The following is a 17,561-nucleotide window of genomic DNA, read 5'->3' as shown; positions in this document are numbered from 1 at the left end:
AAAAAAAAAAGTTGCCATCAGTCAAAAAAAAAAAAAATTCATAAAAATGTTTTGAATATTCAAAAATATTTTTCTTGTTGGCATGTTGAAGGAGAAAGAATGAAAGGAAGCAAACAAGTAATATTATCAATACCATCAACCAATCAGTATCGCGTTGCAGACGCGTGGAAGCATTTTGAGCTTTTTAACTGGTTTACTGTATATTGTAAGCGCTACTATGGCAACTGTTGTGATTGACAGCTCACAGTACAAACTGGACTGAGATTGTGAAAAACCGGGACAAATCAATGGTTTGGGGGAACTCGACCGGGACACGGAGCGTAATTGAAAACCGGGATTGTCCAGGGTAAATCGGGACTTCTTATCTGTGATGTTATTTTAGGATTAACACACAAATTCTTTTTTCTTTCATGAAAACAAACTGGAAGATGAAATGAATGTGCAAGTTTGATCATCCTCATGACATAATAATACTTTTCATCCCAGGGAGATGATATTAAATAAATCATCACCTCTCATAATTGCTTTGAAAAAGATTTAGAATTTTGCAGTTAGTAACTTTGAACACATTGGTGTTTAACTGTACAAAAGACTACATGTGCTTCATTTGGATCCCCATTCACTATCGGTGAGGTGACAGCAACACTTCCCTGTGTATGTACTGTGCCTTGTACGCCTGACACCTACACTTCCACCTAAAGAGCAGTTTGTCAGGTACACTCACTTTCCCTTTGCACTCGCACGCAATCACCTGCACGACAAAAGCACAACGAATATGATCATTCTCCCAAGCTGTTAACACGTTCAGTCTGAGCGGCTTGTCCTAAAATAGATTGACTGCAGGTTTGCTGCTCTGCGGCTACATTATTCTCCAACCGAGAAAAAGAACACCGACTCCAGCTTAATAAAAACGAGAATTTTCTTTGCTTTCAGTGATGTGGTAAAAAAAAAAAAAGTTAAATGGAGTTTACTTAAGTGCGTTTTTCAGTACGAGTAGTCTTTTAATACTACAAGTCACATTCACACATCATTTGTGACAGACCTGCCATGCAAAGCACTTGAGACATGGAGTTAAATGTTTAGCACAAAGACACTTAAACAGTGAAAATAGTGGTAGTGGTCATGGAAGTGTTCTTATGAGTGGGATTTGCTAAAAAACAATCTCGTCACAACCAGATTAAGACATACCCTTACCCCAAAACATGCTCTGTACACCTATGCTCATGCAAACTATAGTATAGAAAGAGACTACAGAGCCTACAAAAGCATGATATTATGACCACACACATCCATTATTTGTTAATGACATGTCCAGGATGTGGGCGCTGACTTCAAATTTGCTCGATATGGCCCGTTAAACCAGTTTCCTCCTCATTAAAAGCTCCTATTATTTGTGATTATGCATTCATACATTACACATACGCATTGTGTGGCCCTTTTACTTATTAAAAAGTGTAACATCATTATTACACCTACAAACTGTTAATAAACAGGGAATATATTATCCAAAGTAGCAGAATGTATACTATCATTTTGATTAATTTGGCAAATTTTCATTGTGTGAGAGTTTTCCTCATTTAAAGAACAAACGTAGCATTTCAAAGTGGAATTTTGTTTATTGGTCACTCACTAAACTGTCTCTACAAATGTAGCGTAATAGTATAGCATAATGTAGTATTTTTATATTCTTGGAAATAACTGGTTTGTGGTTGTTCTCCACATTGACTGAAGCTGCTGAGAGTCCAGCTGAGAGGGCTGAACTGAAACTCATTTAGTCCCATTAATCATTTAAACCTAATCAGAATCCAGGCTCATCTACACCTTGTAATTGGACGGATCTGGTCAATGTCCAGCTGTGTGCCCCACAGACACAAGTATAAATACTTTATTCTTGTAAGTTTGCAGTAAGTAACAGAATTAATGCCTTGTTCTAATGACCAATGATTACATCAGGGAGACACTGGTTGTTGCTCTGTAATGATAGGAAGGGGAAAATGTCCTCTTCTGCTTTTTCTGGTCAGTGTTTGGGAAAATGTGCTCTCAGCCAGAGGCCACCACCATCAAGTTAGGTCACTCAAGAATATTTGTATTTTATATTATTGTACATTAAAGGCAACAACAGCATTCTAAGCTAGCAACTGAAATTTTTGAGACCAAAAAAAATAAATCACAGAGTTTCTGCAATCACAGCTGACCAGACTAATCTGCGAGATTCCATGGAGATGAAGCCTAATATAGTTTTCTACGCATGAGGATGAGTGCTGGCATGGAATGCCTAATGTTGGCATGACCTAGCTTCAGATGGAACAAGCTGGCCTGGACGAAGCTCAGGACCAGCTGCCCTCTCCCTGCTCCTTGGGTGTTCCTGCGGGCAAGGACATAAGCCAGAGGGAGAACTGGCAACTTTGACTTCCTCCTCCACCTGGAGCTGTTCTTAATCTATCCTTCACTTACATTTACTTTATGTTTGTTTTTATCGGATTTAGTGTTTTATCCCTAATTTTCCAATATCTTTCTATCCTTTCCTTGTGTTTTTTCTTTGGCTCACTATCCAGTCTATTTTAGTTTGCTGCACTTACCCTGTTCTCCACCTTTTCTCTTACACTGTGGTTGCATAAAGCAGTGAGATAGTTATCCACAATTGGTGAACCACCAAACTAGGCTGAGCCCTGGAGGTATGCTGCGAGGCAGAAAGACAGTCCAGGAGGAGAACACTTCTCACTCCAAGTGTGCTTCCTCAAACAAACAACTAACTACATCCTATTCTAATAAGAAATATACTCTTTAGAAATGAAACTTCTAATCAGAAAAAATTAGATGTGGACACTTTATATTGATTATTGGGAAAACAAACATACATAGATGTTAAAACAGGATCAGACACAAGCTGAAAGTAAGGGGAGGGGGAGCACTTACATGGACATACAGTTAAAAGGCAGAAAAACTATTCAGCTTCAAATCCACTTAAAGACATATTTATGATTACAACTTCTCCCTCAGTGCTTTATCATAATAGGAGAAATAAAAAAAAACAATATTTAAAGAGAAATGATGTGGTGTACCATTGCACCAGTAAAGACTTTAACCAACAGGTGCTCGGTAACAGCAGACTGGAAAGACGAAAAACAGAATTTCTTTCATAGAAACGATCAGTGAACATGCTTGTGTCTGTGTTGCAGTGTGTACTGTTTAGGGATGTCCCAATTCAACTTTTTCACTTCTGATGAAATACTGATATTGCGGCCTTGAGTGTTGCCGATACCGATATCAAATCAGCACAAATCAAACATACTTTTATTAATAATTTCTAAGTGTGAAATCAAATGTAAGAAAATTCTTGATCAAGTGATGTTACTCAAACAGAGAACAATAGTCAGCAACAGTAGGTATGAGAAAAACTGACCTATTTATTATGAACCAATTGGTTACATACATTTTAACCTTCAACATAATATCTACAGTATTCTACAATTGAATAACTATAATATAATATAAATTGGAGATTTTAGATGCAGTCCGATAAAATCCGATATTCGTTTTCTGGCTGATATCGGACCGATATCCGATATCAATATCAGGTCGGGACAACCCTAATTTTAATATTATACCATTATTTTTACCTTTTAAAACAGTTCCCTATGGTCTAAATGACATATCTGTGCTGGTGTTTGATCAAAACATAACATAAATTAAGCAGATGTGAGGTTTAAGAACCCGTTTTATCGAGGTCTTTCAGAGCGCTCTGTTTTGGGGGGGTGTCCCTTGATTTGCCCCTTGATTTGCATAGACCTCCCCTTCCTCCGGACCTCTCTTCCGTGACAACTTCCTTGTCCTTCACTGTCTGCAGAGATAAGGCAGAAGCCCCTCCCTCCCGCTACAGTGACACGGCTGCAACTTACCGTGGCAAAGTTAAAGCGATTAACTTCTTAAATAAGCCTACATTCTGAGTGAACTCATCTTTTAGTAACTCTGTAAGTTGATCATTCAAACCGTAAAAGTGGTGCTGTTAATGATAAGTGCTGTAAACATACGGCCAGAGAAGAAGTGATCAAACCTCTCTTTCCCCTGTCACCGGGTTCCGCACGCACGCACGCACACACACACGCACACACACTGTTCACTGGAACGATAAAGTGATGGAGTGACCAAAAAGCTCCTCTATGTTCAAGTGACTCATCACGGGCGATTGAAGTGACAGTCGCTACAGTCGCGTTTGGTGTGAAAAACAATGGCGGACTTGGCGAAAAAGTTTTCATCAGGTTGGGGGTGGAGTCCACGGGTGGAGTTACCAGCGAAGGGGAGGGTATTTTCTTTCTCAATTTCACTTGTGACGTCACAAATGTAGAACATTTGAAATGGAGCAATTTTCTCTGTGTTATAAGACTTACACAGACCACAAACAAATGACTGGATGGTTATATTCAGAGATTCCCTACTTGAGTAGAAGTAAAATACCTATGTAAAAAAACGACTTGAGTAAAAGTAAAAAGTACTCATCCAAATATCTACTCAAGTAAAAGTAAAAAGTACATGTTCTGAAATGTACTCAAAAGTACTTTTAAAAGTAAAAAGTATTTCTGTTACACGATTCACTGGCTACAAAGCTATTAAACACAGGATCATTTATATGGAATCTGCTTCATCAATTTTATTGTTTGAACAATCACTACCTGTCTAGTATCCTAATGTATTTCACTATATAGTCCTTTAGTCATTTCTATTGTACACTTAAGGTTTACACATCACTTTTCTGAACATTGTGTGCACCCCTGGTTACGACATAAGGCTATTATGCAATAACCAGGGTTGCACACAACAATTTTGATCTGGTTCTCAAGGAGCACCAGAGGTTGTTTCTTGGTGGCACTCGTTTTTATACCGTCTGAGTCATGGGTCAGATATTTTTTCTGATAAAATAAGATTCAATACAAAATTGGCAGTTAAATAAAACCTACAGATAACATCTGACTTCATAAAATGAAAAAAAAAAAACCCCACATGTTTCACTATAACATTACTGCTGTTAACAGTACTGGTTACCTTTTTTTGATAATTTTAACAGTAGCAGCACCTACCTAAAATAATTTCCCCAGACAATGTTTGTATCCCTAAGAACAAGAACATGAATAGCAATAATGTCTGCACTATAAAAATGTTAAGCACTCAAATAAGCACTAACACACTTGGATGTGGTGCTCATTTTAATAATTTCAGCATTCATGAGTGCTCCATGTCCTTCTCTGATGTCACCTGGCTTCTACTAACAGTGCTGTGCAGCCCTAATAGCGTTATTTGTTTTGGCCACTAGCTTAGTAGCAGTGTGCACCGCTGAGAGATGTTTCATTAGAATAGAATAACTTACGTATGAAGAGGACACTTGGCATGTATTTTTTGGTTTTTACAGCACGCAGGTTGAAGTAGTGATTGTACTTCCATGCTGTAAACACCATTTTTAAACCAACAGACTGCTTCTTGTCCTCTCACTATCAGCACAAGGGCGACCGTGGCTCAGGTGGTAGTGGGTCGTCTTCTGATCGAGAGGTTGGGGGTTCGATCCCAGTACCTGACTATGTGTCGAAGTGTCCTTGGGCAAGACACTGAACCTGTGTGCCGCTGGTGTGTGAATGTGAGAGTGATTGGGTGAATGGGCTGATATGTAAAGCGCTTTGAGACTGCTTCAGTGTGGAGATAAAGCGCTATATAAAATCAAGTCCATTTACCATTTACAAGCTTGGTAGCAATTCCCACTTAACTAAACTCTGTCACTGATTGGCTTATCATGGAATTTCACTCTACATTTAGCCAATCATCATTACTTGTATGTCGGTGTAAGCCCTCCCCCCTTTACTTTCAGCTTCTGTCTGATCCTGGCTGAGTGAGCCGGTGGGTCAAAACAGTTGACTCGCATTGTGTCACGGTGCCAATATGTAAAGTAACAAGCCTTTTTGGGAAATGTAAGAAGTGGAAAGTACCGATATTTATGTTGAAAATGTAACTGAGTAAAAGTAAAAAGTTCACAGAGAAATAAATACTAGTACCTGGAAAATGTACTTAAGTAAGTAACAAAGTACTTGTATTTCGTTACTTGCCGTCTCTGGTTATATTTCACATGTTGTGTGCCGGTGGACACTCAAGTTACCTCATATGTGATCAAAAAAAAAAAAAAAAAAAAAAAAGAATCTCAATAAATCTAATAAAAACAATATATACTTTATTATATTGGAGAATTTAGATGCAGGCCAATATAATCCGATATTGTTTTTTTGCTGATTACGAACCGATATATATCAGATCGGACAACCTTACTGTGCCTATCTAGCATGTCCGCGCACATCCAAGTGCACAATGACTGAAACACAATCGACTCTACTGCGTTTCTGCTGCAGGAATAACTCCTTAAAGTTTTTTCTTTATTTAACTTTGAATATAAAGTGTTGGTGTTAAGTACTGGTATTAAATATCCAAACAGCATGAGAGAGTGAGTTATCCTGTATTTGTCCAAACTGCTCACCTCACCCTTCTCTCACCACACACCTTGGTCAGTGCCATGATCAGTTTTAGTTGTGTGTTGATGTGGTGTTAGGCTACATCAGGCGTAGGCTTTCAACTTGAAAATATTTCCACACCGCAGACATCTTCCCATTTAAAAAGCAGCCACTGCGGCTCTTTTTTCCTCAGCGCTCAGCATGTCTGAGAACCAGTTCAGTTTATCAGCTGATATAGAGACGATCAGATTTTGATTGGCTCATTCTTCCTGCTCACTATCATGCCTGATCCAATCAGGACATCATAGGTTTAATGTTTTTTCTTTGTATGTTTTGTTTGTTGAATAAACAAACTCGGTCATGGCCGCTCCGCCTACTGCCAATACACGTTTTATATCTTCCGCGGGCCACAGTTTGGACGTATATTTAGGGTTTCACTGCTTCCTCGGTCATGAGCAACTCAAATGAGACACTAAGCACTGTCCAGATAAAGCAACAGTTAATTCTATCAAATGGCTTCACTAATTGGTACTGAAGGGTAACCATTTCATTTTGTTGTTCTCGCAACAATTACTTCTTTTTTGGATTCTCTTGGTATCTCTGCGTAGACAAAAAAAGGCTAATCATCTATCTATCTATGTTTAAACTTTTCCTCCTGTACATGTACTATATATATATATATATATATATATATATATATACTGTATATATGTATACATATATATATATATAGGAAAAAAAAACTCTTCCTTGCTTGTACAACCACATGCATGTGTGTGTGTATATTAATATATGTAAAATTCTGTACATAACCTCCCCTTTTATAACATTTATAACTTAATTGTAAATTGTGTTCTACATATATATAGTGAAAACCTATTTTATCATTTTATTTTAATCTTGTTTTGCACAAATTTTATAACATTTACTCTTTTCGTGTGTACATGGTTCTCACACTTGCTTTGGCAATGTAAACCAGTTTTCTCATGCCAATAAAGCTGCTTTGAATTGAATTGAATTGAGAGAGAGAGAGAGAGAGAGAGAGAGAGAGAGAGAGAGAGAGAGTATAGATGAGTATCTGTATCATTATGTCTATTTTAGGCATTGCAGGTGAAATTGGCTGAGAAAAGAATAATTCCCAGCTCCATTTGCTGTACACAAAACCACCTCCACCACTTAGAGACTGGATTTAATTACAGGCTTCTATGCTCTGCATAAGAGATTAGATACATTTTCAAGTTGCATAGTCAATGCTTGATGACTTGAAAGCAGCATGGAGACTGCTCCCATTGTGCTGTCTCACAGCTTGTTTTAACAATGGACAAACTTTTTAAGTGAGTTCTAAGAATAAGGCCTTCAGATACGAGTGTATGAGTTTAAATAAAATGTGCATTCTGGTGTATATTCATGCACAGCTGACTTACCAGTATCTTTGTGGTGTAGGCGCTGTTGATAGAGATGGAATTGATCAATAAGTCCAGTGTCTTTGGCGGTAGAGATCCAGGATCTGGAATTTCTTTGTAGTGTACATCTCCAACATAACACTGCACAGCTGTCATACGGTTGGTGGTTAGCGTGCCTGTCTTGTCAGAGCAGATGGCCGTAGCGTTGCCCATGGTTTCACATGCATCCAAGTGGCGGACCAGGTTGTTGTCTTTCATCATTTTCTGATGGTAAAAAACAAAAAAAACAAAACAGCAGTGAACACAAAACATTTAGTTTAAACCATCTACCTGTTGGTTGTGTATATATATATATGTATATTTTTTTTAGCCAGCAGCATTAGCATTAGTGCTTGTAAGTCAGGTAATCATCATTCTGTGATTTCACAAATCTGGACCTGGAAAATGACTAAATAACAACAAAATGCACACAAAGTACATTTTTATGAATAAAGGTACACACCATTGATTATTTGATTGATAAGAGTGACTAGCTTAGGTGTTCAGAGGCTTGCTTGTTTTTGTAATTAGCAGGAGGCATCCTCACTATTGTTATCCGTTTTTTCTTTCGATGTTGCTAACTCCTCCTTCTTCGTTTTTGACAATTAAGCTATCAAAAAATTCAGAAAGTTCCCGAGATTTATGCTTGTACTTTTATAATTTGTAACTTTTAAACTTTTTGACTTATTACATTTTTTCTTTCCCATTCATTTCTATTGGAGCTGTCAGCTTTTTCAACTTTTAACCCCTTCATCCCCAGCCATTCTTCCACCGATATAGACCATTCAGCCTTTCACATGTTCAGCTACTACCATCAAACTTTTCAACCATTTCAACTATTTCAACTTTTTCAACCTTATTGCTAATGTTCAGCTATTGCTAGGTTAATGCTTAGCTAATGCTAGACTAATGTTAATGCTAGCTAATGCTAAAACTAGGGTAATGCTAATGCTCGACTAATGCTAGCTAATGTTAATGCTAGCTGATGCTAAAACTAGGGTAATGCTAACACTAATGATAACACTAGACTAATGTTAATGCTAGCTAATGCTAATAATATACTAATGATAGTGTTAATTTTAATGCTAGCTAATGCTAACGCTAATGGTTTTTTTTTTGCTGACTAATGCTAATGCTAAGCTAATGCAGTGCAACGTGGGCCAGCACCTGCATTCTCACTTGCATTTTCTTCAGGAAATGTAAAAATATATTTAGTTGTTTTTGGGACACTCAGTTTCATCCAGCACAAACTTCACCAAAAAAATGAGGCCTCATTATTGGTTGAAAGAATCTTAATTATCTTACAACAAGCTTGGTACGATTAGACACAAAAAACAGGCTATGTTTGTCTATTCTTACCTTTACAGAGTAAGCTAGGGAGATGGTAACGGCTAGTGGGAGGCCTTCTGGTACAGCCACGACCAACACAGTTACACCAATGATGAAGAATTTAACAAAATACTGGATGTAAATGGGAGTACATTCGGGCATCCAGGGGAGTTTCTGCATCACAAAGTTGTCGATGGCAAAGTAGAGGACCAAGATGATGACTGTGATGGCTGACATAATTAAACCTGGAAAAGAAATCAAGAATATCAGCAAATGGGAATATATAGTCAAGATTATATACAACCAAGTCCAAGTCCTTAGTGCTGTAAATTACATTATATGAAGATGATTGTAGAGGACCTTAACATGGACAAACTGGATGAGTTATACTCTGTGCTGACCACAGTGTTTTTTAGTGAATGAAGTGAATAGGCTTTTTAAAATTAGATGTAGTGTAGCACCTTGCTTTTCTGGACACAACCATGAGTTCATTAGTTTGTCAAAATGCTTAATGGATATAACCATGTGTGGTTTTCTGTACCTGCTTTTCCAATCTGGACAGCCAGTTTGGTCAGCTTCCCCTGCAGCACAGACTTCTCTTTTTTCGAAACAGAGACTTTCTTTCTCTCTTTCTCATCAGTCTCTCCACCTTCAGCACTTTTTAAGGGTTGCATTTCCATGGCTGCTGCTCCATCCTGCTTTTTTACTGTAAACACCACAGAAAATGAATAGTGCAATTGTTACAAATTCATAATTGTCCCAGTGAAGTGGAAAATTCACATCCTGCAGTACCATAACGGAATAATAGCAGCTAAGGTGTAATATATGGTGCATAGTTAAAAAAAAAAAAAGCCAAAACAAAGACAGATTACTACAATTAATTAAGAACTAAATATTATTATCAGTATTCGTTAACAAGATTACTTTTAATAAATTACCACACTGTAAATAAACAAAAACAAATAATAACCTAAACTCTTCAAAGGCCTCTTCAAAGGAGTAAAGGTGAGTTCTTCTAAAACTCTGCAAACATTTACAGCTCAGCTTTCACCATTAAATATAGCACACATATAGAGATATTGCCATTAATCAGTTAAGCAAGGCAGGATCCAAGGCTTTCTATGCTATAATAAAAAAAATAGAAAACAAAATAACAAGAATACACTTTAACATGTTTTCTTTTTAAATAGATAGCTTTAGATTGAAGGAGAAAAAAAACTGTATGTTTTCATCTAATAGCGAAAGTCAATTTACAAAAAACAACTCTAAATACAATCAATATTTGATGTTACCATCATTGGCCTTCAACCCAGCATCAACGGGTGCTGATGATGTTTAGTGTCACGTGTACAGACAAATGCAGTCAGTAAAGCAAACAGCTGAGTGGGAAGTATAAGACATGCCAATTTCTACTACCAAAGTAAGGTTTTTGAGGGAACACCATGGCTAAACAGAGCATGGAAATGACAAAACAAGGTTAGTCTGCATCAGAAAACTGAATTTCAGCCAAAACATTTAAAGAAGACTGCAGTTTTGGGATGTGCTGAGTTAGAAGCACAAGGAAGCTTTAAAAAGACACAACAATCTGTGTGCAATTACTGATTGGCCCAGAACACTTAACATACAGCCAGTGTCAATAAAAGCTATTGACAGTTTTGCTGTCATATGTCCATTCAACCCTTTGGGAACACATCTATATTTTCTAAGCTTGTTTTTAGCATGTCCTGTGATCATGCTCTTATTTAGCATTAATATTTCTAAACATGCAGAGAAATTATCTTCTTTTCACATTTGATAAATAGGAACACAAATAAATTGGTTCTGGTCACACTGCAAACAATTCCTACAATCTTCTGAATCCTACAAACTGTTTCCGTGCGTAAAGGAAATGTGTTTCAAACAGTGTAAAGCTCAGAGGACAGTTATTTCGTTTTTTAGCGCCACATGTCCACCAGATAGCTGACAAACAACTCACAGAGCAAGACGAATACAAAACAAAACAGGAAACATTATAACGTAACAAGGACAACACATCTGTGACACACTGTGAGAATGTGAATCCACTCAGATTTTGTTGATTTTTTTTAAAAATAATCAAATATATGTCAGTTTAAGAGGAAGTGGTACTGACACAGGGAGGGATGTAGAATTTTACTGCAGGATAAAGGCTAAAGTTTACACTGGGTACAATAAATAAAAGGGGAGGATTGAGGAAGAGCAGGAAGAGGAGGAAGAGGAGGGGGTCAGGGAAGGGGAAGATGTGCAAAGGGGCCGGTGAAAGAGACAATAAAATGTATGTTTGGTTACCTTTAATCTGGTTGCTCTCCATATTGCCATCTTGCATTTTACCTATGATGGAGATATACAAAACAAAAACAATAACAAACAACCAGGACAGACGCACACCAAAAACACAGCACAAACAAACAGTGAGAACCAAAAGTCAGGACAGAAAGACAAGAAAATGACTTTTATTACAACATCTCTGCGACAGTCACATGGAAAGGCTGAGGTGATTTTATGGAACTATGGCCATGTTTGTTACCAAAGAGATTAAATCAATTCCACCTGTAATCTACTGTATGTACTGTATTTGTGCTGTTGCATGTTGTCATGGGAATGAGTGACAGCGCTTGAAGTTTAACAGATTTTTTTTTGTGATAACAGATTGACTGACTGGTGCATTATGTAAAATAAAATTATTTTAAAACATCCTCGAGTTTATATCCAGCTTCTCCAGCTCACAATAAAGAAACAGGCGTTGTTAAACGACATTGTTTATGGGTATACCAAGAATGCACGCACGCAGGAACACACGCACACAAACGCACACACACACACACACACACAAACACACACACACACAAACACACAAGCATGCATAAATTAAAGTACATGAAGGCTCACACCCTAAGAAGTATAGAGTCAAAGGAAATATTGAAGCGAATCAAAAACAACAAAAGCTAAATATTCAAGTTGGGGAATATGAGGGAAATTATCTTATTAAATCCATTTGATGCAAACAACAAGCTCAGTCAAAAACTGTGTTAACTTTTCTATTACTTGTCCTTGAGTAATGTTAGTGCCTGGAATAAACTGTCATCGTAAGCTCAAAAGATCACATAATTCTAGAGACTTGGTCTAGTTATTTATTTCTATTAAAACCTGCTTGAAAGAAAGAAACGGTGGCTATTATGCTAACCTCAGACGCTTGTAGTAGCAGGTAGCGCTGTCATTAGCTCCACGACGGGTACTTCTCTAGCAGATTATCTTATATGTAAACAGTGCAGCTGTCTGCCGGCTATGACTGCTCCGATGCACAGCAAGAACTCAAATTAACAGCTTCATACACATCAGATCTAGCTCCAAGACACATCCTTGTGTTGTCCGTAGTAATAAATACATTGATTTGAAAGAAAATGTAAAGAAAAGCACAACAAAAACCTAAATAAAGAGGGAAATCAAGGACTTGACTTCACATATGGCCGAAAATGACTGCTCACCATAAATGGTGTTTTAAAAACCATGCAAAGCAAATTCTGACAGTTTCCTCTAAACACATTAAATAGGCCATAAATGTATTCTTTGACACATGTACAAAGCCATTCAACCATTTAGAATTGAATTGTGGAGCAAGGCTTCAAAAACTGTATTTCAAATTTCTGTGTTCTGGATTTAATGGGCGAGTCAGAAATCAGGGACGCGTTACGTTTATACACCGCAATTTAGTTTTTTGACTCCGCCCGAGTGGGATGCACATATTCGGACTCGGGCGGAGCAGACCTTTCCGTTGATATCTCGTTTGGCCCGATACAAGCACTTTTGGAAGCACTAGCGACGCTGGAGCCGCTTTCACACTGCTCTCTCCCATAGACAATACAAGGAGGGGGCGCCCTTGTAGTGCAATCTGCTCCCAAACGTTTTTGGAGGTACAAATATCACTGCTAATTGTTTTGTTAGGATATCGGATTCTGTAAACTGTCATTGCATTTTTCTATGTTTCTAATAAAAAAATAAAATATAATGAAATAAAATAAACTAACACACGAACTGCCGACCGGATGTAGACGCGTTTCGTTATATACTTTTCTACTACAGGTACTTTTTAGGAAAACTCTTCTGGTAGAAGACCATGTGACCAGAGCTTTCACATGAATATAAAATATTAACTGAAGTCACAGTAAACCTGAAGATGATGAATGGCTTCTTTCTATTCACGGACAGCACAAGGTCACTATTAAAGTGTAAATCATACATCTCACGAGTCATGCCTGACTACACACACACGGAAGCGTCTTACTGAGATAAAAAATACATCGCATCGTTCAGCAGATAAATAAAGGATTGGCACATATTGGCAATTGAGATCCTGCGGCAGGATTAGGAAAGAAAACAGTTCAGAACACTTTTCTAACACAAATATGATGAAATCATCAATATATCCACCTTAATCCTTAAAATCCTACTGTATATATGACTGGGATCTCAACTTCCTGTGTAGCTGTACGCAATGTGCTAGTCAATTAAAATGGTGGTTATATATACAGTATATATATGTAAAAATGGTGGATATTGCTTTCCCCCCCCCCAAATGATTTCAAGTTATTCAGTAATAACAAATGTATGGCCTACAACGAAGCCTTTTTTTGTATCCAAAATTGGTGTGTTGGTATTAGTGGTTTTGGTGAACTTGGAGGTACGTAAATAAACAGTAAAAAAAAAAAAAACTTTCTCTAAAACAGTTTCTATATTTATTTATGAATCAAATGAGAAGGCATATCCATATTTAGGAAGCAGCAGATACACCAGTAAGGCCAAACACCACTAACTATTGATTTTTATAGAAATAAATAGAGATAAACGTAAACGAAAACTAGTAATTGTTGGTTTACCAGAAATATCTGCTGATGTGTCCTAAATTCATAAAATAATGATTGTTGTTTTGTGTTTACATGTGCATGTACAGTATATAAACAAAGTTATGGAAATATCACACAGCAAGCATTCACAATGCTCCTAACAGGTTAAAAAACTCCGTCATTGTATTTTTTATATATGGAATGTACATTGGCAGTAGAATGATACTTTTTCAAAACCAAAAACAAAAAAAGACCAAAAGAACAAAAACACAAAACTAATTTCTACAACTCATGAGTGCATGCGGTGAAAGCATGGATTCAGAAAAGTTTAAAAACTTTAAAGAGAGAAGGTGATGAGGAGAAGAACGTGAAGAATGCCCACGGATGGAGACAATGGGCAAATGGAGAAGGTAGTGAGTGAGAACAAAAAAAGAGGTCAGAGGTTAAAGGCATCATCAACCTACCATTAATTAGGCTGGCACTGCCAGGGGCATTAATGCTTGCAGCCCCATCTGTGGCTATAGTTGCGATGGGGTGGATAGGGGGATGGGAGCAGTCTAGCCAGTAAAAATGAGGGCAAAACATGAATGAACACAAACATACAAGCGAGCATAAACACACACACACGCACACACACACACACTCAGTCAAACATGTGTACGCATGTGCACACACACGAGACAGTGAACAGAAATAACATGGTTATAGCACATTTGGGAGATTTAGCATTTGTAGAAAGAAAACAGGTTTAACAATGGCTATACACAAAAGATCAAATATAAGCTCTGTAGTTCTTTGCTTTGATCTATTGGGAAAATTAAACTAATGATAGAATAATCCATAAAATGGACACAAATGCATGAGTAGGTGAAACATTTAGACTTGAAACCTATTTGTGGCTTCAGAGATTGTCATTAAAAAGAACCTAATCCACATTTTTTTAATGTATGGATCTAAATAAGTGTTTGCAGATACAGAAGTGACATGCAGTTTTCTAAGAATTATAATACTTTATTTAACTGCTACTTCATTGTAAGTACATATATGCTAAAAAAAAAAAAAAACCGAAACAACAACTTAGTGTGGATTTAAGTGCAAAATGTTTTCTTAAACGTCAAACATTTTGTGGATTTAGTGCCGGGAAAATGCTTGAAAAAGTGCCTTTTCTCTAAAATATATAGACTTACTTGGAAATTACATGAGGTAAAGTGCAAAAAGCGATTCAATAGATCTATATTGAATAGTCTAAATAGGAAAATGGGAGTAATAATCAAAATTAAACTAAACAAATACCTTGTTGGGTTGATTTTGCATTGTTTTTTTCATTTGAATCATAGTTTGTTGTGTTACATCAAAAAACTTATGTTAGAATTCGATTAAAAAGTTTGTTTTTGAAGCATAACTGACAAAAATTAAACATACAGTTCTGCTTTGTGTCGTATGACAAATGGAAGATCTTAGGCCCTAACTTGACAAATAAAGTCCAAAGTAAAGTAAAAAGACTCATAACAGGGTGCTAGAACTTGCTCTACACATTGGACAACATGATCTGTTATTTACTTTAACTACTGAGTGTTTTTATTGTGTTAAGTTTGAGGTGTAAAACTATAATAGTCACAGACGCAGCTCCTATTTCTTTTGAAAGACTGCTAAAGTAGCACCATGTGTGTTACTGGTTTGGTTTTTGTAGTAAGAAGCATGACATACAACACTTTTAAGTGTTATTTCTCAGAGAATATTTTAGTTTTTGTAAGACTGACTGACTAAATATGAAAGCTGATCAGCTGTTTCCTGTGAGGTCTAGGATTAAAGGGTACCTGTATTGAAAATGTATCTAACAAAAAATGTGTTTTATGTATTAACAATAAACAAAATATGTGCACCTTTTTTCCCAAACCACATTAAAAGGGCTTTTTATACCATCAGGCATCATCTATGGACAGTCGCCATTTTAGACAGGATATGATGCACTTGCGTTAATCGGCCAGGCCTGTCACTTTAAATAAATGCTGCATTGTGGGAGGTAGAGGTGCAACAGGTCTGTTTACATGGTGGGAAGTGCAGCCGTGTGTAACCTCTACTTTAGTGATAAAAGTGTACCATCCAGGTTTTATGTTAGGAGTGGATTAAATATCACTTTTCTCACCAACTACCTACTTCTTGTATGCAGCCCTGCACCCACTCAGCATCAGAACTAGCTTAATGGACAGAAACAAGGCTGTGTAGTTATGTTATGGAAGTGCAAATATATAGGGTGCAACTGTGTTCATGGACGGGATGCATGAAGAAAAGGTAACAGCTCAACATTTAGCCACAAGGAAGTAGGAGGGAACAATCTGGTGGGGGTGTGGTTAGTTATTCTTATAAAAAGGTGCACATTTTTGTTTATTGGTAATACATTAAACACAATTTTTGATATATACATTTTCACTACAGGTACCTTTTAAAAAAAAAAGTATTTTGTATTTCAATAAATTTGGAGGGAGCAAAAATAAGTTTGCCTAAATCGTACTTATTTCTTGTGCTGATATGAAATTCACACTAAGGGAATGCTTGACCATACCAAATTTCAAGGACACCACCGTCCCCATGGGAACGGGACGAGTTGCTTGTTTGGCGACGTACAAAGAAAAGTCTGCTGTCTTTCTTTCTACTCGTCAAACTAAATGACAGCTGTATCTTGCTGTGGTGTTTGGCTCTAGGTCACCAAAATAAGGCCCATAACGTCATTTCTGTCAGTTTGATCTACACAAATAGTGGTGTGCCTGTTTTTTTTTGCAGGTATATCTGTCATTGAAACATCAGTAGGAATAGAAAATTCTACTGAGGGGAAAAAACACAGCTGAGGAAGGAATAATAATTTTTAAAAATCATCAAAATATTCAACTGTGTGCATCATTCATTGGTGTATGTGAGCTATACCTGCAAACTGTCATCGCTTCATGGGAAAACAAAGTAATGAGTCAAACCCATTTTTAATTAATAACATTCAACATATATACAGCTACCAGAGCTTCAGCAAAGGTAAGGTCAGAAAATGTTTCATACTTTTCTACAGTGAACAAAAGGAAGGATTGGCTTTGTGGATGCTCCTCACTGAGGCTGTTCTGAGTTGTTGTTGTTGTCTTTTTCTCTGTGTTTCCAAAACAAACAACGGATGCGCTGCTGTGTCTTGAGATATATCTTGTTGGGAGAGTATGGAGTCTATGTTAAATAATTGTTTATGTTTCTTTAATTGTGTTTTACGATGTTGATTTTGTTCGATGGCTAAATGCTTGTTCGTTCTTTTTCTTTCTTTCTTTCTTATTATGAATTTTATATTTTGATAAGCACATTGAAATGACTTTGTTGGAAATTGCTTTAGACAAATAAAATTGATTTGAATTGAATTAACACTTGCCAGCAGAAACATATGAATTTGTCATTGGTGGTCTCGATTTGCAACG

At 37.0% G+C, this 17,561-nt stretch overlaps 1 protein-coding gene across 13 annotated transcripts in view; it reads right to left on the bottom strand.

The window, feature by feature from the left end:
- atp2b2 (ATPase plasma membrane Ca2+ transporting 2) overlaps positions 1-17,561 on the bottom strand; it is a 137,689-nt gene that overhangs the window by 20,185 nt on the left and 99,943 nt on the right. For 9 of the 13 annotated variants that reach the window (XM_028445762.1, XM_028445764.1, XM_028445773.1 and 6 more), the window contains 5 exons: positions 14,580-14,672; positions 11,564-11,605; positions 9,798-9,962; positions 9,287-9,501; positions 7,910-8,152 (listed from right to left, as the gene is read on the bottom strand). In XM_028445762.1, the coding sequence (XP_028301563.1) occupies positions 7,910-8,152; positions 9,287-9,501; positions 9,798-9,962; positions 11,564-11,605; positions 14,580-14,672 (758 nt within the window). The remainder of the gene's footprint in view (positions 1-7,909; positions 8,153-9,286; positions 9,502-9,797; positions 9,963-11,563; positions 11,606-14,579; positions 14,673-17,561) is intronic. The other 4 variants (XM_028445771.1, XM_028445772.1, XM_028445767.1 and 1 more) reach the window with 3 other exon arrangements.

Source organism: Gouania willdenowi, chromosome 5 (genome assembly GCF_900634775.1).
Source record: "Gouania willdenowi chromosome 5, fGouWil2.1, whole genome shotgun sequence".
Taxonomy (NCBI): Eukaryota; Metazoa; Chordata; class Actinopteri; order Blenniiformes; family Gobiesocidae; genus Gouania; species Gouania willdenowi.
The sequence above is the reverse complement of the archived record's forward strand: the minus strand, read 5'-3'. Positions and strand labels throughout refer to the sequence as shown.